The sequence below is a fragment of the Ictidomys tridecemlineatus genome, chromosome 12 (assembly GCF_052094955.1).
Source record: "Ictidomys tridecemlineatus isolate mIctTri1 chromosome 12, mIctTri1.hap1, whole genome shotgun sequence".
NCBI lineage: Eukaryota > Metazoa > Chordata > Mammalia > Rodentia > Sciuridae > Ictidomys > Ictidomys tridecemlineatus.
This window is the reverse complement of record NC_135488.1, coordinates 118,821,184-118,842,147: the sequence shown is the minus strand read 5'-3', so window position 1 is coordinate 118,842,147 and position 20,964 is coordinate 118,821,184. Positions and strand designations below refer to the sequence as shown.

General features: G+C 48.4%; 1 protein-coding gene and 1 long non-coding RNA gene across 21 annotated transcripts; one reads left to right on the top strand and one right to left on the bottom strand.

Annotated features, from left to right (window-relative positions):
- Positions 1-373: 373 nt before the first annotated feature.
- Positions 374-6,174, top strand: LOC120884934 (uncharacterized). Of its 6 annotated transcripts, none has more exons than XR_005727376.2 (5): positions 376-951; positions 1,061-1,171; positions 1,804-3,391; positions 4,228-4,419; positions 4,510-6,174. It is a non-coding gene; the product is annotated as an uncharacterized LOC120884934 (long non-coding RNA). The 6 variants fall into 6 exon arrangements; XR_005727375.2 differs by having other exon boundaries at positions 4,188-4,419; XR_005727373.2 differs by lacking the exon at positions 1,804-3,391 and having other exon boundaries at positions 374-951; positions 4,188-4,419.
- On the bottom strand, positions 5,434-19,087 carry Rnaseh1 (ribonuclease H1). 15 transcript variants are annotated; one of them, XM_040271201.2, is made up of 9 exons: positions 16,061-18,071; positions 15,108-15,287; positions 12,471-12,570; positions 11,039-11,093; positions 10,529-10,613; positions 10,221-10,301; positions 9,925-10,049; positions 8,552-8,666; positions 5,434-5,647 (listed from the first exon to the last, which is right to left on the bottom strand). In XM_040271201.2, the coding sequence occupies exons 1-8, from the start codon at positions 16,431-16,433 to the stop codon at positions 8,580-8,582; spliced, it is 1,086 nt and encodes a 361-aa protein (XP_040127135.2). In that variant the 5' UTR covers positions 16,434-18,071; the 3' UTR covers positions 5,434-5,647; positions 8,552-8,579. The 15 variants fall into 15 exon arrangements, 14 of the variants coding, with proteins under 14 accessions (XP_040127135.2, XP_040127136.2, XP_021583422.1 ...); XM_040271200.2 differs by lacking the exon at positions 5,434-5,647 and adding an exon at positions 7,453-7,744; XM_078029742.1 differs by lacking the exons at positions 5,434-5,647; positions 16,061-18,071 and adding exons at positions 18,078-18,190; positions 18,885-19,086 and having other exon boundaries at positions 8,270-8,666.
- Positions 19,088-20,964: the final 1,877 nt, after the last annotated feature.

Here is a 20,964-nt window from a genome sequence, read left to right as displayed (position 1 = left end):
GCAGGGCCGGGGAGGGCAGAGACTGGACAGAGAGGTGGGCGGGGCCGGGCCGGGGAAGGCAGAGACTGGACAGAGAGGTGGGCGGGGAGGTGGGCGGGACCTGGACAGGGAGGTGGGCGGGGCCGGGCCGGGCCGGGGAGGGCAGAGTCTGGACAGGAAGGAGGGCAGGGACATGGAGGTAGGCAGGGCCGGGGAGGGCAGAGACTGGACAGAGAGGTGGGCGGGGCCGGGCCGGGGAAGGCAGAGACTGGACAGAGGTGGGTGGGGCCGGGAAGGGGGAGGTGGGCGGGACCTGGACAGGGAGGTGGTCCGGGGAGGGCAGAGTCCGGACAGGAAGGTGGGCAGGGACATGGAGGTAGGCGGGGCCGGGGAGGGAAGGGATGGGTCGGGCCAGGACCGGGAGGGTAGTTCCGGGAGGAGGTCCGGACGGGTCTTGTGCCAGAAGGAGTGGGAGGAGTTCCAGGGCGAGGGAAGCGCGCCCCTGCTGGGCCTGGAGGACGAGTGGCCAGCCGCCACAGGTTTCCTGCGCCTTCACCGGGAGAAGACTCCGGGGAACAGTTCACGTTTTACAGCCGGCAACGTGCAGGCAAAACTGAACGACTGTAGCCCGGCGCGGCCCACACCACATCCCAGACTCGGGAGGCTGAGGCAGGAGGATCGCAAGTTGGAGGCCAGCCTGGGCAACTTAAGGAGACTCTGTCTCCATGTAAAAACTGGAAAAGGGTGGGCTGTAGCCGCGTGGTACAGTGCCCAGGGGTTCAAACCCCAATACTAGAAAAAAATAATAATAAAGTCGGCCACGCTACCATGTAATTTTTTAAAAATATTTTTATTTTATTTTTTAGGTGTAGATGGACACAACACAACGCCTTTATTTTTATGTGGTGCTGAGGATCGAACCCGGGTCCCGCCCGTGCTGGGCGAGCTCTCTATCCCAGCCCTACCTAATATGTAAGTTTTTGTTTTTTGGGGTTTTTTTTGTTTTTTTTTTTTTTAAGAGAGAGTGAGAGAGAGAGAGGGAGACAGAGGGAGAGAGAGAATTTTAATATGTATTTTTTAGTTCTCGGCGGACACAACATCTTCATTTGTATGTGGTGCTGAGGATCGAACCAGGGCCGCACCCATGCCAGGCGAGCGCGCTACCGCTTGAGCCACATCCGCAGCCCAACATGTAAGTTTTTAAAAGCACCATCTTTTTCTTTTCATGTCATCTTTCCCATAAAATGTGCTGTGTCCTGGAATAAAACCAGGCTGCCCCTCCTAGTCCTGAGTTCCCTGTGAACGCAGACAGCCCCCCTCCCTAGGGTGGCTCAGCTGGGATTCTGTGACTTCATGGTGGAAAGCCACTTGCACTCAGCGGAAACCACACTTGGAGTTCTGAATTCTGGCCTCTGCCCAGGCTCGAAGCAGGTAAAGGGACACTCCAGCCGTGCTGAGGGAGCCGGCAGCCAGGCAGTCAGACAGTCGACACTGCAGCTGAAGGGACCTTTCACAGTGTGTCTTAGCTGTGCACCACAGTGGGCAGCGATCATGCGGCCACTCTGCCCTCCACTGCCAATATCTGTTGAGTCAATGACATGGGATGTTCAACACCTGAGGACAGACTGCTGGGTCTGGTGTGAGCCTGGGGGACAGGCCCCACTAGGCGGCCACTTGCGGTAGGTTTGGTGTGCTAAAGCTGATATTTTCACTTTATGAGGGGTTTATCAGGAAGTAATCCCATCAAAGCTTGAGCATCTGTGTAGCTGATAAAAAAGAAAAAAGGAATCTAACCTTTTGATGAGCCTGGATTTATCTTTTCAGAGCAATCAGCTAAAAAAAGATCACATTCTCAGCTGTTCCCTCAGCCTAGCAAATCAAGCAACTGGAACCCCGAGATTTTGAACCAGACTGTGCTAGTTTACATCTCCAAAGCAGACTGACTCCAGGGCTTCAGGAAGATTGCACAGGAAGCACACGTCCACTTCACTTCTGTTCCCTTCCTCTAATGACTGCAAATACTAAGCCCACATCCTCATTTCCTCTGCACTCCACCTGACGGATTTCCGCTGGCCCTTCAGGCTGGGGATGTGCTCCGAGTACTGCATAAGCCTGGCGTACACCTGTGAGGTCCTGGGTTTGATTCCCGGCAGCTTGGACATGACTACCATTTCCCTGTGTGCTTCAGGAGTGGTTTCTAATGACCTGTCCTCTCTCACTGCCGCCTGACCCACTCCATGGACACTGCGTGTGGCCACATCTCAGCAGCAGTGCTTCACAGCTGCCCGCTCCCTCAGACACCTTCTGGTTCTCCTTCAAGTCACTGCTCCCTCCCTCCCTCTCTCTCTCTTCTGGCTCCTGCTCCTCTGGATGGTCCCAAAGGTCTCTCCCTGTCCGTTCTCACCAACCCAGTGGCCTCACATAGTCCACCCCATGCTGCCGACTCCCCTGTCCACATCTCCAGTCTGAACCCCTTTCCAGAGCCTCAGGTTTGAGTATCCACAAGTCTCCAACCTAACCTGGCTGAAACAGATCGGAGACCCTTCCCCTGCTCTCTCCTGTATCAGGGAGCAGCAGTGGCTTCTTCCAAAGCTGGGTATTGTGCTCTTTCTCCCTCACACTCCACATCCAGTCCACCCTAACTGCAAATCCTCTCACTTGACCCTCAAAACACCATACCCCCGTCCACTGGCCTCCATCCCACTCTTTCCACCACCTCTTGGCTGGTGGAACTGACCACTGAAGAAGCCTCCTGTGACTGCTTTTGCCCCAGTGCAACCATTCCTTGCAAAGCAGCCAGTGACCTTCTAAAAGCCATGTCATGCCAATCCCCACGTTAACCCTGCTTTTTGAACTCCAGACCCTGGCCACCCCCAACCCTGCCACCTCCCCTCCTGCGCTCGGCTCTCCAGACCTCTGGCCTTTTAGCATGTGGATCTCCTGCTCCTCCTGCCTCAGGTCCTTGCCCAGGCAGGTTTCCCGAGATGCTCCTCCTGACTCAAGTGCTTTCCCCTACAGACACCCAGTTGCAGAGAAGCTGCCCTGGCCATTCCTACACGCCGGCCGCGGCCCCTCCCCTTAGGCACGTGCATGCTCCTTGTTAGGTTCCGTGAGGACATTTGAATCAATATCTGCCTACGCCTGTCAACCTCATGTCTATGGTACGATTCCTGTGTGGTGTCACGGCTGTGCATACCTTCGGGTCACTTGTTCAGCGCCTGGCACACAGTACCCCAAGAAAAACTCGTGAACACTGCCCTCCCGAGTTTTCACACCATCACTGTAATGGCCTCCTGCCCCACATCAGCGCTTCTAGTGACACAGCACAAGCTGGGTGTGAGAATTTTCTGCACAGTGGTGCCCTCAGGACCACTCTGGGCAGCTGGGAGTACCTGTCACCCACAGTTGAAAGGTGAGATACCTGAGGCACAGGAACTCACCTAACTTCAGGTCACATGGCCAGGAAGTGACAAGGCTGGGGTTTGAACTCAGGGAATCTTGCCCAACAGTCTCTATAGTAGCTGCTAAAATGCGGTGCCAGCATAGTGGTCCTGAACCTGGGGGAGCACTTAACACCCGCCCAGGTGCAGCCGCCCAGCAGCCTGCATCTGCCCTGCACAAAATAACCCCACAAGAGACACAAATACCTTTTTCTTTGGGGTTGCTGTGACGGCTCCTCTAACCTTAAGGGTCCGCAGAGCACTTGCTGACCCCTTTTATTGAGGAGAAGCTATTCAAATGAGGCAAGGGGTCAGGTTTCAGGGGCTGAGTCTATCTTCATGATGTCCACTGTCAGCAGGTTGACTGACACCTGGGTAGGCCACACCCAAGGGCACAGTAAGAGGAGGGGATACAAGGCACTTCCATGGAAGATTCTATCCTAAATGGGACAAGGGGTTATATTACAAAGGAACAGGTGAGCATAGCTTCACCCATGGGGCTGTAGTAAGACACACCCATTTCTGTGACTGTGCGCTTCAGCACCCAGCTGGGGAGTGTAACTCAGTCACCTGTAAGGTTGGCCTCCCACATGCTTTGGAAAAGCAAGATAGGCAGGGTGCAGAGGGACTGGCGGGGAAACAGGTGCTGTGTCCGCTGCCCCCAGCACTCCAGCAGGACAACTGAGGGAAACGGCACTCGCTGCTTTCCTGTGGACACCACTGCCTGTGCATTCTGCCTTTGGAGAATTTTTGACATGTTTCTTCCAGAAAAACAGCCACCAACAGCCCAGAAATGTTTCACAACCAGGTTTCATTACCACCATGAGACTGGGGAAGAACCTGTTGAGGTGTTCTGAAAGATGGCCTCCTCTGCTGCAGAGGTGGCCAGGAGCAGACCACAGGCAGAACAGCGCCCTGGAAGACCAGGTGACCCAAGCCACTGAAACCAGGGACACGGACACCGCCGTTAGGCTTTGCAGGCCAACAGGAGAAACTGAAGGTAGTTTACAGGGATATATTTAACAGCCATTTCTAGGATTCGCTGGCCCCTGCTGTGTGCTAATAACTTTGCTTTTGTCTGCTCTCCCAGCGTACTTGACCTCTCTCTCCTGGCCTGCGGGAAGAGCAGATTTTGCCCGGCTTGCAGGCTGTTGACCTCACCCAGATTCCCAGATGTAACAGGACTGAGGCCCCCTGGGTGAGAGACAAGGCACAGTCAACTGTTCAAGAGCAGAAGCAGTAGGCAGACTGCTGGCGCTGGGGATCTCTGAGGGAGCTGCGAGGTACTCTGAGACCACAGGTCTCACGACTGGGCAGGAAGTCAGGAACCTGGGAGGCAGATGTTCACATCAAAACCAAACTCTTCAGCCTGGTGCCTCAGAGGCTCTGGTGGAGAGAGGACACAGTGAGCAGAACTGCTCTCAGCCCTCATCTTGATTCAGGTCCTCTCCCCCAGGGCCATTCCTGCTAAGACCCAGCCAGAGCAAGGCCAGGCAGAGTCTGGGGAAAAGCCCTCTGGGCTAGTGACTTCCAGCTGGAACAGCCTGAGGGCTTTGTGGGAAACACACACAGAGCAGGGGAGAAAGGCCAACAGATAACACACAGGCACACCTGGGCACTACTCAAGAGGCCTGGCCACACAGCCAAAAAAAAAAAACACTTGCTGTGAAACACAAGGGCCTGTCTATCAATAAACCTGGGGTCAACAGCACGACTGCGTAAGAAAACCAGCTAGGCAGTCCCAGATCTCACCCAGCCAAGAAACCTGGGAAGTCCCCTAGGAGACCCATGACCTTGGCAGACTTTCCATGTGTCCCTGTGCTGAGACACACCTAATACCACATATGAAGGAACAGCCTTGGAATACTACTCAGCCAGGTTATCCAACTTGGTAACTGTTGAAGAAGCTGGGAGATGGTTTCATGGATGTTCAAACTACTCTTTTTGTGTACTTTTGAAATTTCCAATGAAGATTTTTAAAGTGTTATCTATGAATGAAGAAATGAGCCAGCTGTGCACGTAAATTTTCTTCACTGAAAAAAGGGAGACTGGGACTGGGGATGTAGCTCAGTGGTAGAGTGCTTGACTCACACACCCAAGATCCTTGGTTCAATCCCCCGACACAAAGGAGCCCGGGTCTGGATTTCTCAAGGAGGAAGCCAGTCAGCTGCCTGGAGGCCACTCAGCAAAGTCTCACTGGTGCTATTAAAGGAAAGCAGTCTCTGGTCCTGGAGAGGTAGTGGAGGTAGAGGGGAGGCAGAGGCAGAAAAACTCATTTGTATTGGTTTTTGTGTTTTTGGTTTTGGTCCTAGGGATTGAATCCAGGTGTACTTTACCACTGAGTCACGGCCCTTTTTATTTTTTGAGACAGGGTCTAAGTTGCTGAGGCTGGTCTTGAACACAACATCCTCCTGCCTTAGACTCTCCCGTCTACAGGCGTAGCCACTGTGCCAGGCAAATCCTGAGTTATTTGTCAGTGAATTATTCCAAGCGTCCAGGCTCCCACGATGAAAATCAAACCCAAAAGTTATTCCAGTGTGGGCCACCAGCCTCATTCATGGTCATATTGTCCCCAAAGACTCTTAAGACATTTCCCAAAAACATGAGTCTCTGGGGCTCAGAATGTGGCTCAAGCGGTAGCGTGCTTGCCTGGCATGCCTGCGGCCCAGGTTCAATCCTTGGCACCAGATACAAATAAAGATGTTGTGTCTACCAAAAACTTTAAAAAATAAATAAATAAATATTTTAAAAATTCTCTCTCTCTCTCTCTCTTAAAAAAAAAAACAAAACAAAACATGAGTCTCCCTTCCCTTCTTCTAAGGCTTCTACAGGTCATGGGGCCACACCCTGTAAACCTCACCTCACCCTATTGCCTCCCAAAGGCCCACCTCCCAACCATCAGCATGTGCTTCTGAGAACTAAGCTCCCCACACACGAACTGGGGACCATCCAAACCACAGCAGCTTATAGTGAGAAAACTGTTTAATAGCAACAATATTTTTCTTCTAATTCCAAAAACATTCTCCAGAACTTTATCTGATGAGCTGGGCATGGTGGCTGAGCTTCTACCCAGCCCATAAATCCTGCCTTATATTTGTATGGGCACAGGTGTTGCAGTATCAATCTGCAGAACAGGGCTGGCGGATCAGGGAAACCCATTTATCATACTGGCAGGCAGTCCCGCTGGTGTCCAGGGGCATGCCATCTGCCTTCAGCATCAGCAGCATTTCCCAACAGCCTCGGCAACCCTGGAGCCTGCTGAGGGAGAAATTGCATCTGCTGCTCAGCTGTACTCTCCGGAGTAAAGATGGACACACATCCACTCCAGGGGCTGTATGTACTTCTTGGGAACAACCTGGGTGATCCGTTCCTCTGATTCACCAGTTGTTTTCTCGTACACATTAGGGATATTAGTCCTTTGTGATGAGTTATAAATTCTTTCCATAGTTTGCTTTTGCTTGTTACTTTCAAAATCTTTGCTTTATGAAGTTTTTTATTTATATGCAGTCTTTTTCTTTTATGATCATATGTCCTAAGTAAAAAGACCTTTGCTTACCCCATTGGTGAGTTACTGCTCCTAAAACAGAATAATCCCGTATGTCTATGGGTTGACAGAATGGAGCTCTGTCTATCTGCGTAGTGGAGGCAGTGCCCTAGTCCTGCTCCCCACCTTGCTGGCCACATTTGAACTGTGTTCTCATGAACACAATCAGCAAAATCCAGACTACAGAAACAACAGATGGCCCAGGTCCAGAAGATAATATGTAGGGAAACAGTGGGATGGAGCAAGGACTGCAAATTAAAAGCCCTAAGAAATATTAAGTTAAAAAAAGGAAAAAGTTGGCAAGATAAACTGCCATCGAGAAATGCCTGAAGTCATTTCCACAAAGTCAGGATTACTTGTAAAGAGAGGGAAGGAGGAGAAAGGAGAGGTCCCAGGGGAGTACTCTGGAGTGTCCAGCAAAGCACTATTCCTTACAGGGTGGTGGATGCAAGGACATTCATCTTATAATAGTAATTCAATACGCATTAATTTCTTTTGTGTCATTTTCTGTATTTTTATTTTATGAAAAAAAAATTCAAAAATAAATGATCATGTCAAACATTTGTTTTAAACCTGCACAGTATTTTTAAGAAAAAAAGCCAAAGAAACTTTTCAAAGATATATGCATCTTGGTCTTTAAAAGCTGTAACTGAGCCGGGCTCAGTGATGCACACACACCTGTAATCCTGGCAATTCAGGAAGATGAGGCAGGAGGATCTCGAGTTCAAAGCCAGGATCAGCAGATTAGCCAGGCACTTAGAAACTCAGTGAGACTCTGTCTCTAAATAAAATATAAAAAAGGGCTGGGGATGCAGCTCTGTGGTTAAGTTGCCCTGGATTCAATCCCTGGTACCAAAAATAAAGCTGTAACTGAGCCAGGAGTGGTGACACACACCTATAATCCCAGCACTCAGCAGGCTGAGCGAAGAGGATCACAAATTTAAGGTCAACTTCAGCCACTCACCAAGACCTCTCAAAATGAATAAATAAAAAGGGCTGGGGGAACATCTAAGTGGTAGAGCACCCCTGGGGTCAATCCCCAGTGCCCAACACACACACACACAATCACAAAATTGTAACTGCTGAGCATGTGTAAGGTCCTGGGTTCGATCCCAGCCCTGCACACACACATTTGAAAGACTGAGGCCATTCTTCCACAGCCACAGTCTCCTGTGTACACAGCATCAGGCACCTGAGGGGCGTCCTGTGAGCCACATGCCCAGTGAGTGGCTACAAGGGCAGGTGACTCCACCTTGAAAATCAGAAGGTCAGCGAACTCTTCCACAATTCTTCCTGAGTTCCTGTCTGCATCTTTTAACCAATGTTTTATTGATTTCTTATAAAAATCAACGCCCAAGCACTTTGGGCCAAACTGCAATAAAACATGAAAATACACTAAGCCCAGTAAGCAGCAGATCTCAGAATCATCAGATCTCAAAAGACGTCCACTTCCTCCTGGAGCGCTTTTTTACTGAGATGCTCACAGGACACAGTGCCCCCTGGCTCAGCTTTGTCTCCTGCAGCCACTCCTGCTGAGAGGTCTTGATGCCCACACCAGGAAATGACAGCAACAAGAGCTATCGCTTGCCTTCTCCAGAGCACCCAAGTGACTCCACTCAGTCTTGAGACTGCCGAGCCCCTTCTCTCGCCAGCCTATCGGCCTCTTCATTGCCCACAAATCCCGAATGACCAGGAACATGCATCTGTTAAAATAAAGGTTTTCCTTTTTACTTCTCCTGATTTTTATACAAGCAACATGACTACACTCCACTGAGAAACGCAAGCACACAGAACAGACTGGGCGAGCCAAAGCTCACTCAGAGCCTCTTGCCCAACATAACTGGAGAGCACAACATATATTCCAGATGCTTCACACAATGACGTGTTCACAAAAGTTCCATTTCATTTCTCTACAAATTTGATTTTACCATTAATGGTGCTTTTTTTTCTCACTTGGCAATGGTATATGGCAAACTGTGCAGATGGATGGATATCTGTGTTTGCTCCCGCACACACACTCTTTACTCTTTTTAGGAGAATGGATTACTTATTTGATTTAACCATTGTTCACATTTCCATTGCTAAAGCAAATTTACATGTTGGTTACAAAATGTTACCAATGGTTTTATGGAGGCAGAACAAGGCAGAGTTGAGACAATGGTTAAAAGTTTAACTTGCTTTGTATTGTGTGGAGAAAACATTTCATTAAAATTATCTATTACATGTCTGTAATCCCAGCAACTAGGAAGGTTGAGGCAGGAAGATCATAAGTTCAAGACGAACCTCAGCAACTTAGTGAAACTGTCTCAAAATAAAAAAACAAAAAGAGCTGTGACTGGCTGGGGCTGGGGCTCTGTAGTAGAGTGCTTGCCTAGCATATGCGAGGCAATGGGTTCGATTCTCAGCACTACATATAAATAAATGAATAAAACAAAAATCCATTAACATCTAAAAAAAATTTAAAAAAAAAAAAAAAAAAAAAAAAAGCTATGCTATAACTCAGTGGTAAAGTGCCCCTGGTTTCAATCCATAGTACCACCCCCCACCAAAAAGAAAAAAAAAAAACTATAGACCAGGTTCCTAAGGCCTTAACAAGCAATATTTTTTAAAAATATTTATTTTTTTAGTTGTAGTTGGACAAAATACCTTTATTTACTTATTTTTATGTGGTGCTAAGGATCAAATCCAGGGCCTCACACATGCTAGGTAAGCGCTCTACCGCTGAGCCACAGCTCCAGCCCTTGAGCAATATTTTTTACTGTTGCACTTCCTACACCTAGTAACATTGTTCACTGCAAAGACAGACAGAATCAAAGGCACTCATTACACCTCATGATAGGACCCTCGTGGGAATTGTTAACCTGCACCACTCGATCCCTTAAGTAAACCACTGCTCTCGAGCCAACAGGGACCACATGGTCACAACAGTCACAAGATGTGAACATTCTAATAGGCACTCACCCACTGAATGTCCATGCCATGGGTGAGCTCCTCCAGCTGCATGAAGTCCTCCTTGTTGATCACCTCCTTCCCCGTACACGTCTTCCACCCATTCTTCTTCCAGCCTTGGACCCAGTTAGTGATCCCTAGGGGAAGGTATGCTCACTGGGCCTCCACCTGCACTGTCCTGCCTCCGGGGCCTCTTGTGCTCTGACCCATCATCCTGGACTCCTCCCCTCCTCAGTTGGCCCCAGCTGCTTTGGCCTGAAGCACATGCCAGAAACACCCATCTCCCCCATTCCTCTAACTGCATTCACCTGAAGCTCTCAGCTTAGGACGTCCTTCTCCAGGAAGTTTCCCATGGGCATTCTCCAAGAAGCAGCCAGCACACCTTGATCCTAAGTTACTTACACACATCTAGACTCCAACTGCAAGGACAGCAGAGCCACATCTACTTCATGACAGAACTTGGGCTTCAAAACCTCCCTCTTTTCCTTGTGACAAACCAATGTTATCCCTGTTATTAATTTTAGCCTATTATAATACCTCCCACCAGGGAAAGAAAAGCCTAGTTCCCCTCAGAGAGACTGGAAAATTACTGGAAGAAATAAACATGAAGGCTTACCATTTATAGTGAACATACTGTCCGTATACAGAACCAATTTACTGATGTTCTGAGCCTTGGCTTGTTCGATGGCTTTGCAGGCTGCCTTGAAAAAACAAGCCACAGTCATCCTCCACAGAGAACTGGCAACACAGCTCATACTCAAAGTGATTCACACTTGGACATACAAGGGTCACCTCTGGGTCACACATGTTCAAAAGGGTCTATGACACAAGGGTTCCTTCTTCTTATGTACTTTGATTATATTCTTTACGTGAAATAGTGCTAAACATATAATTCTGTTGACACCGACTTGAAATGACATTTTAGAGTGTTTCTCCAGAATTGCTACTAACCCAAAGTTTCTTCTGGACATTGAATATCTTATCTACATGGATAATCGCAATAAGTGATATGCTCATAGTCTTGCTGAGGGATGACAGACTCACATGTATCAGGTAACTTTACATGAGTTTCATGCTCAAGGTCAATATTGAGAAATGACAAACTCACATTTATCTGATAACTTACATGGATTTCTGCTCTTTGGTTTGTCTGTCGTCCGGGGAGTCTAATGCCTATGTTTCTGTTTCAAAACAGAATTTTTAAAAATACACTTATAATGCTGATTCTCAAAAGTGATTCCCTCCAATGAATAATAAGCTAGTGTGTTAAAAAAAAAAAAAAGATATAAAAGCTTCATATAAAAACACAGCCTTTAAAAAAATCAAACCAACATGGGGCTGGGGTTATGGCTCAGCAGTAGAGCACTCGCCTCACATGTACGAGACCCTCGGTTCGATCCTCAGCACCACATAAAAATAAATAAATAAATAAGTGTATTGTGTTCAACTACAATTAAAGAAATATTAAGAAAAAAATCAAACCAACAATACTAACACTTTGTTGAAAGACACTATTGTATGGCATAGAAGAAACACTGGACCAGAAGTCAAGGACAAAGTGTTAGACAAAGTCAAGGACAAAGACACCATGCTAATGCCTTTCTGGACTGAAAGGCATTAGCATGGTGTCTAGGGCCAGCACGACGTCCCCAGAACCTAGTGCCACACCAGCTTCCACTCTCCACCACAAGGGTTTGAAGCTAAGCAAAAGGTTAAAGTGAAAGAACTTTGTAAACTGTACAGTTAGAAAGAAATGGAAAGTGGTATCATTAAAAATGCCTAACAACCAACTTTTTTTTTTCCTTGAGCTACTGGGGATCAAACCCAGGGGCACTTTACCTCTGAGCTACGTTCTCAGTCCTGACTATTTTTAATTTTGAGACAGAGTCTCACTAGGTTGCTGGCCTTGTACTTGCCACCCTCCTACCTCAGCCTCCTGAGGTGCTGGGATTGCAGGTGTGCACCACTGCATCTGGCCACCTAAACATGGCTCTTGTGGGTACCTGTAAATACTGGAAAACAAAGTTGAGCGCTGGCGCGGGCGGCTTTAGAAAGACCAAGTCCCTCTTTCCTCTGAACTTCAGGGCTCAGCTTCCATTCCAGTTCCTTCACATCCACAGGCGAGATAGGTCTGAACAAGAGCATTTCACCTTGCCTTCTGACATACCAGGGTCACCACTGGGTCACACAGCTTCAAAAGGGTCTAGTGATACACGGTTCCAAGCCCAGCAGCCATTCCCTGGGCAGCCCTGCGAGGTCCATGTAATTTAAGCTAAGAGGCAAGAGGCCCTTCTGGTGTAAAAGCGCATGAGATAGAGACGCCTGAGAGTTAGGAATGACACAGCAACACCCAGCTTCTACATTCGACATTCTGAAGAACAAAGCTGTTCAGTGTCAATAAAAATCAAAGCTCTGTTCTTCTATCAGTCCCTGCTAGAGCTGTTTGTCTGACAAGGTTTCCAAATAATCAATGAGTACCCAGACCTACGCATCTTTCCACAAGTTCTAGAATATGGTTCAGTAAAGTCTGATGCTGAAAAACTGAGCTGTTTACTTACAAAGGGTGGCCTGGCCCCCAATAGACGCCGATTCCTGCTCGTGCTCTCCTCCGCCCGTTACTGGAGCAGCAGCCATCGGTGTAGACAACCACAGAGTCTCCTGTAAGGGAAACAGTAAACACAGCTGGATCGAATTTTGAAAAAAACAAAACTCACACCAAATGTCTCTGAAGTCAGGTCAGCATTTTAAGAAGATGTTCTACATGCCGCAGTCTCTGGGAAATACAAATTTCTTATGTGGGGCAGATGCTACATCACACCTGGTCTCACACACCAGGCCAGGGACAGGACAAGGTGGTCACAGTGCAGAGCTAGAACTTGCTTCCTGAGACCTACCACTCACAACCTACCCTAAAGGGTCAAAAGACAACGGCAATGTCCTTCTCTATGTCAGGGCCACCGTCACTCTCAGCAAGCCATCTCTCTAGAGAGAGCAGGGCCTTGGCATCATGGTGACCCTGCCTGCCAGAAGATCAAGTCCTCTAACAAACACTGGTCTCATTTTTCTTGTAGGACACTTGTAACAGTGAACTGTTGCTCCTGACCTTGCTTCTTTTCATCAAGGCAGAGGGTGGGATTAACATGCCAAAGCTGTGAACAAGGAAGAACAAGGACGGACATAAGGCCAGGCCACTCTCAGGCCTCTGGTGGCCAGCAACACACTCTCAGCAGAACAGTGGGAGAAGCTGGGTTGCACAGCACTGAGGGACAGGAAGGGGGAGCAGAGAGGCACACACAGGAGGCCCTTGTCCAGGACAGTGGGTGGAGCAGGCACAGCAGAGGCACAGTGGGAGGAGGCTACAGAAGCACAGGGACTCGGCTCCTGGAACGGTGCTGGGCCATCAGAACACAGGCTGGGTGAAAGGCTTTAGTCCAGCTGCATCTCAGCTCTGCCAACACAGCCACCGCTGCCTGCAGTCACTGAAGAAACCTACCACACACCAGGCTGTGTAGGGGCCACTGAGCTTCAAGCAGTGGTGAGCATGCCGGGAACAGCTCATACCCCGGGTATGCCACAAACACATGTTTCAATTCCAAGCAGCAAATAACCAAATCAAGTACACCTTTTGACTATTTTAAATAACTATAACTAACCTACAAATACAGATCAACAAAACATTTCTATTTGTTTCCCTTGAATCAAACTATAAAATGGCTTCTTCCTGGGAAAGTTAGAACCTACAAATTCGATGAGTTATAAAAAATGCTGGGAGCTGGGTTCGGTGGCACACACCTGTAATTCCAGTGGCCCAGGAGGCTGAGACAGGAGATTCAAGAGTTCAAAGCCAGTCTCAGCAACTGTGAGGCACTAAGCAACTCAGTGAGACCCTGGCAGAGATGTGGCTCAGTGGTTGAGTGCCCCTGAGTTTAATCCCCAGGACAAAAAAAAAAAAATGCTGAGGGCTGGGTTTGTAGCTCAGTGGTGGAGCGTTTGCCTGACATGTGTGAGGCCCTGGATTCAATCCTCAGCACCACATACAAAAAAACAAATAAAACATAAAAGATCCATTCACAATTAAAAAATAAATAAAACTTTAAAAATAAAAATGCTGGGTATTTCTACCTTCTGTTCGCCTGAACTAAAGATAAGAAGATATACACACTGTCACTAAGAGACTGAAGTTAAAGCAGAGAAACAGTTCATGACCACCTTGCTTCTAGGGATAAGACACAATCTCCAGACTGAACACAAGGGTAAAATGGTGCTGACTGAGGGTGGAAGGCAGCTGTGCTGAGGCCTTCCTCATCTGAAGAGCTAAAGCACTCTGTGCATAGGGACTACAGGTCTTTCAAACATTACAATGTCATTTGTGGTCTACATAATGGTTTTCCTAAGAATACCTAAAAGTTTAATAATTCTGCATGACTTCATCAATTATAAAATGGTAACCTTAGAGAATTCTACATATCCTGTATGGAAAACAATGAGGATAAACATCAGCTCAGATTTCTCTCATTTAGAGATTGAGCAAAGTTTTCATGGTTTCTATTTTTTTTTTTTTTAAAGAGAGAGAGAGAGAGAGAGAGAGAGAGAGAGAGAGAGAGAGAGAGAATTTTTAATCTTTATTTTTTAGTTCTCGGCAGACACAACATCTTTGTTGGTATGTGGTGCTGAGGATCGAACCCGGGCCGTACGCATGCCAGGCGAGCGCTTTACCGCTTGAGCCACATCCCCAGTCCCTCATGGTTTCTAGATTGTTATATTTTTAAAAACCCAAGGAAGATGTACTCTATGGTTCAGATAGGAGGTATTCCCCCAAATGCTCACATGTGAAACAATGCAAAAAGGTTCAGAGGTGAAATGATTAGAGGATGACCACTGTAACCCCACCGTGGATTAATCCAGACAGGCCGGAGGCTGTGGCTGGGGAGGTAGGTCCCTGAGGGCATGCCTTTGGGGCTTATCTTTTGTCCCTAGTAAGCAGAACACTCTCTGCTTCCTGTTGCCGTGTCCTGACAGTTCTCCTTCACTACTCCCTTTGTCTTCATGTCCTGCCTCATCTCAGGCCCAAAGCAATGGTGTTGCCTGTCGATGAACTGCAACCTCAGAAACCAAAACCCAAAATAGTTTTCCTCCTTTGCATTACTTGTCAGGTCTTTTGGTCACCGTGGTGAGAACCTGACTAAAACACATACCCATATAAGAAAATGTGTCCTTGCCAAGGGCAGGGGCTGGCTCTGTGTTCTTTCGCACATACTTCGCACTCGGCTCTGAGACCTCTTCTTCATGGTCATCTAAGGGCTCTCTGAGACGCTTGCTGACTTTCACCTGTGACTCTTGTGCATGTGTATTTTTTTGCTCTGGAAGACAAGAGCCTATTCATGAGATAGAAACAATGAACATAAAATGTACTACTCAAGAATCAAGAATTCTGGCAAGTTATTTACTATCACACCCTTTGAACAGCCCTACAAATAGGGAATGACTTGGAACACACCATCTCAGATTTTGGGGGGGGGGGTTGGCACTGGGATTGAACCCAGGGCACTTAACCACTGAGCCACATTCCCAGCCCTTTCCTATATTTTGAGACACGTTGTTTAGGGCCTTGCTAAGTTGCTGAGGCTGGCTTTGAACTCCTAATCCTCCTGCCTCAGCCTCCCAAGCTGCTGGGATTACAGGCATGCACCACCATGCCCAGCTCATCTCAGATTTTGACGTCCTGTGAAATAATTCTCAACTCTCCAAGGTGAGCTTGGTAAGAGCACTGTGAAGACAATAGAAGAGCTTCTGTGGAAAAACCTGGTTTTGATGGACATAACAGACACACCAGTTAGGGATGACAATGTGAAAATTTGAGGGACTCTTACCCAGGAAAACAAGGACCCAAATTTGTACATAAGATCAGCCTCCTTGCTGCCCCAAATATTGCCATTACATGAACTCCACACTAAGAACCTCTAGGGAGGCTAAGGGGGTGTGGGTCAAGCATAAACAATCAGGAAACAAGCCAACTACTATTGTAGTTTCTCTTCAGGTGGACCCGGGGTTAAAGCCAAAGGAATCTCAAACACCACCTCAGGGATAACTGGACAGCCAGGATCTCAGTCCCCTTTCCCCAAGCACAAGCTGAATGAGAAAGACTCACCAACAAGTGTTTCAAGGGCAGCTCCACTTTCACTGGCTGAGAACATGGGCAGCTGACATCGACCTTGACCCTCTAGGCTTCTGTAAAACGCTGATCTGAGGCAACTCTCCCTCGGTATCATTTTATGGAGTGGGAACAGAGATACAGAAGGAGCAACTAAAATAACTAACATCTCCACTACAGCAACCTTAACAAAAACCACAGAATTGACCTTCAGCTCTAAACTCTCAGGCCAGGGGTGGAGGAACAGGGCACTGACACCCACCAGGTGCCTGCTGGACAGCTGCGAGACCACACCTGTGCCTCCAGCAGCTTCCTGCCAGGCCTCTCCAATGTCCAGGCAACTGGGAATCTGAGTGAGACAAGGGGGCATTTCCACCCACCACCTCAGTGCCTCTTTATTTACCTCAAAGGTACTCTACAGAAGTAAATGCAAACACATAGGTACAGATCAAAGGGCAGTTTTGTAGAATTTTTATATTGATACAAATACGGGTTTATTTACTACAACAGAGTTTAGTTGAACTGAAAGTTTTTAAAGAGCAGACAAGTCTTTGAAAGATGGGAAAAACCATAGTTATCAGGTAATTTTTACTTCACAAAAGTGTTATTCTCTAAGTAAATCAGCTTATATAAGCCATACAACTAGAAACAGATCAAAAATTCCAAAATGAGGATAAGAGAAAAAACTAGAAAGGGGGCTAATGTTTTTATTTGATATAGTTCCTAAATATTAAAAGTGCTAAAATTTCAATTTATAAACCGAAGCCACTATGAGGTCTCTGTAAGCTTTTAGGAAAGCAGATTCATAGATAGGAATATATGTACACTGGAAGAACCGAGATGTGAATAATTGTTAACTGGTTCAGAAAAACTATGAAAAGGCAATGAAAAACTCAAACCAGACAGACATGTGCCATACTATCAAACTTGCTTTCTTTCTAATCTCTCCATCTGAGTAACTAGCATACAGGGAGCTCCTTAAAAAGCTGCTGGGGACAGAGCATGAGCAGATGCACAAAGGAAGGATCTTCCTGCCTCAGAAACTAGCCCTTTGAAAATTCCAGTCTGAGAATGACCTACCTTTCCCTGAATCCCGTCTATCCAGAATTGTTATCACATCCCAAAGGAGTTTAGCATTCAAGCATCTCAGTGAGCTTGAAACTGTTCAAGAGCATACGAGCTTATTAGGCTCTGCTCAGTCTTAACTCTCCTGTAAAGTCTGCAAGTACTCGAAACCCAACTTCCTCAAGGTAGGTTCACACACCATTTACCACCACACATGCACACACAAATGTGTCTTCAGTAAATGCTCTACCATTAAGTATGTCCCAGCCCAAATATATTTTTTTAATCTTGTGCTCTAAATCAGAGCCACTGTTTATCTCAGTCCTGTATATCAGAGTTGCAAATCTTATGTCCCTCATATTAGGCCTTAAACTTTCAATACTTTCCGTAACACATGAAATTGAAAGAAATTCAAATTGCATGACTCTGTTCCAAATAAAAACACCATATACACATATGCTGTGGAGGGAAAACACATTCTATCCTTTAAAAACATAGCCTGCTAGGTCCAGTAACAGTACAAGTACTTTTTTAAAAGAAAGAAATTATGCCGGGCATGGTGGTGCACACCTGTAGTCCCAGTGGCTCAGGGGGCTTAAGCAGGAGGCTCACAAGTTCAAAGCCAGTCTCAGCACTTAGCAAGACCCTTCCTCAAAATTAAAAAAATAAAAATAAAAAGGGTTGGGGATGTGTCTCAGCGGTTAAGAACCCCTAGGTTCAATCCCCTGGTACCAAAAAAAAAAAAAAAAAAGAATTATGACCTCGTGATAAACTGAATGCAAAAAGAGATGAGCGTCCTGGTGTGTCTAACACTATTACTGACATGAGCACTACTCTTTAATCTGTACAATAGAGAAAAAAAATGAGATTGCCGAGCCTCCTCCGTGCACAGATCTGGCTGTGAAGGCTCTGAATGGGCTAAAATACCACACTCTAGACAGGCGAGTACCTTCACCATCCGGGCTCACGGAGTTTCTGACAAAGGCCCAGGCCTCATCTTCACTGGCAAACTTCTTAAACCGGGCAGCAGGAAACCGGTCCACCTGCGCCTTGCATTCATTCCTGGAAAAGGGAGGCACGTCATTTCCAACTTCCCTCCCTGTCCAACTACCTCCTTTTAATGAAGACTCTTCTCTTAGGTGGGAAACAGTGTGAGAAAGGACGGGCTGCCAGCTCCTGGGGGCAAATGTCACACCCTACAGCTTGCAGCGTTCCCTGGAGTGTCACGTTCCACACCCCTGCCCTGCTGTCCGCCAGGCGGACGGTGCGTCGGCCCCACTGGCTTTCCTCAAACTCAGAGCATAACAACAAGTTGGGGGTCTTTGAAAAAGGCCGACTGATCACTGTATGGCAACAAAACGGGCGGACAAAGAGGCGCTTCTTCCTCTCTGCTGTCGCGGCCAGGCACGGGGAGTCCACCTGTGCACACCGACGACAGAACCTGATACTGCGGAGGGGAGGGTCCGGTCCAGCTTCTGCCACTCCGCTGACCCAGAGCTCCCGACAGCGGGGACCCACCCGCCAGGGAGCGCGCTCCCGTCACGACCGCCCACCGCAAAGGCCCCTCCGCAGACCCCCCCCGGAGATCGCCCAAGTTCCGGCCCCGTCGGAGCAGGGAACCTGTGCTGGCGACGCTGGCGGCGCTGCCGGGGCTGCGCGCCTCCCGCGGGGAGCCCGTCCGCAGCACAGGCCCCAGGGAGGCCCGGCCGCCCCAAAGCCGCCTGCGGGGTCCGCACAGGCCGACGCGCCCACTCACCAGGTGAGGAAGACGCCGGTCCTGCGGCCCCTGCGCACGGCGTAGAACATTCCGAGCCCGCAGCAGCCGCGGCCGCCGCGCAGCGCGACCAGAACTACTCTGCCGGCTAGAGGTAGCAGCCCGCGCATCACTCAGGCCCGCGCCCGCAGCCGCCTCGCTCCCGGGCTCCGGCGCGCCCACGAGCCCACTTCCGGCCGCGACGCGGGGAGATGGCGTAGTACGCCCGCGGGGCGGGGCCTGCGCCCCACCGTTACCGGAAGTCGGCGGCACGGGGTGCGCCGCGGTTTCCGCTGGGTCCTGGTCTGTCCGGCTTCGTGGGCAAGTCGCGGGGGAGGGAGGAACGCGCACCAGGGGAGGGGAGGCGTCGTCCCCTCGCGGTCGGTGCGCACCACCGGCCCTCTGAGCCCCGCGGGGCGGCCCGCGACTCCAGGCCGGAGTCAGAGGTGCCGCTCAAAGGCGCTCCCAGAGCCCTGCGGACGTGCTCTCCGCCCTGGCGCTGCTGGGGCGGGACGCGCCGCGCTCGGGACGACTGGGGACGGCTTCCCAGTTCGCCCGGCGGTCGCTGCAGCGCGCTGCCCCGACTCGGCCTGCAGGCGGGCGGAAGGAGGAGGTGGGATGGGACGGCACCGTGGCCGGGTGACCGCTGTGCGCTCAGGCCTGTGCTTCCTAGAGTCCGGGCGCAGGGGCTCATTCCTGCTTAATGCTCTTCAAGGTAGTTTCTTCATTTAAAAGAAGACCTATCCCTGTTTAGTATGTCAAAATACATCCCAGTGTCATGTATAACTAAAAAGAACAATTAAAGATAGGGCTCAGTTGGCAGAGTGCTTGCCTCGCATGCACAAGGCCCTGGGTTCAATCCCCAGCACCACGAAAAAAAAGTAAATAAAAATTTAAAAAGCCCTGTCCCTGAAAGTTAAGAATGGATCATTATATTCTTCCTGCAAATGTTTCTGAAACCTAGAAATGTGCCAGGGACTGGATCAGGATGGCCTGTGGGGGCTCCAGCCCGACCAGCCCCCTGGGGGTGAGAACTAGTTAGGATGGCGCTTTCCTGGCTGTGGTCCTCCATCAGCCCTTGAACTACCTGGAAAAAGGGACATTTAAGGGTTATGGCAAACTTTCAAAGTCATTTTGAGGACAGAAGAAATTGGTAGATTGGTAAAGAGGACACAGAAGGATGGATACGGAATGGGATTTTAACCTGAAGTTCCATAGGCCTTTTCAGGCCTGTCACTCCCCAGATTAGCTCTCCCAGCCTTCACTCAAATTCCTGGAAAATCTAAATCTCAGAGTTACCACTCATGAAAATTCATTCACTTATGAGAATTACCTTGTGCCCTGTTAATTAACCCACACACAACAGTATTCGCCCTAGCAATATAATATTAAGTGAATGAAGCAAGTCACTGAAGAAAAATCCTTTCCATATCTAAAGACAACTAAAATTTTAAAATATACTCCTTAATAGATTAAGTGCAGAGAGAAGATACTTTAAGAAAGTATCTGTGACACTGTAATTTCCAGCAGGATAAACTGATCAGATAATGGAGACTTAAGGATTCTGAGAATGACCAGAGCACCATTAACCACCTTGTGATCACTAGACTGGGGTCATCCCTACACACCTTCCCATGCCCACCCCTCATCAACTTCCTTTAAAAGAAGAGCCTGGGGGCTGGGGATGTGGCTCAAGCAGTAGCGCACTCGCCTGGCATGCGTGCGGCCCGGGTTCGATCCTCAGCACCACATACCAACAAAGATGTTGTGTCCGCCGAGAACTAAAAAATAAATATTAAAAATTCTCTCTCTTTAAAAAAAAAAAAAAAGAAGAGCCTGGGACCCTATAGCACCTCTTTCAAGATAGCCACATTCTCCCTTCAGTGGGTTTCTACTTTCCTAAATAAACCTGAATCTAACTGATGTGTCCTCAAGCTCATTTCTGTGGCATTTGTCAAGAACCTCACTCATCCTGAGTTGAGAGTCCTTCTCTGGGAACTCCTTGGATCTCCTTCAACATTCACTGTAACTGAGCTTTGTCAGACTTTTAAGTCTGTCAGTGGAAGTCAGTGGCATCACATCT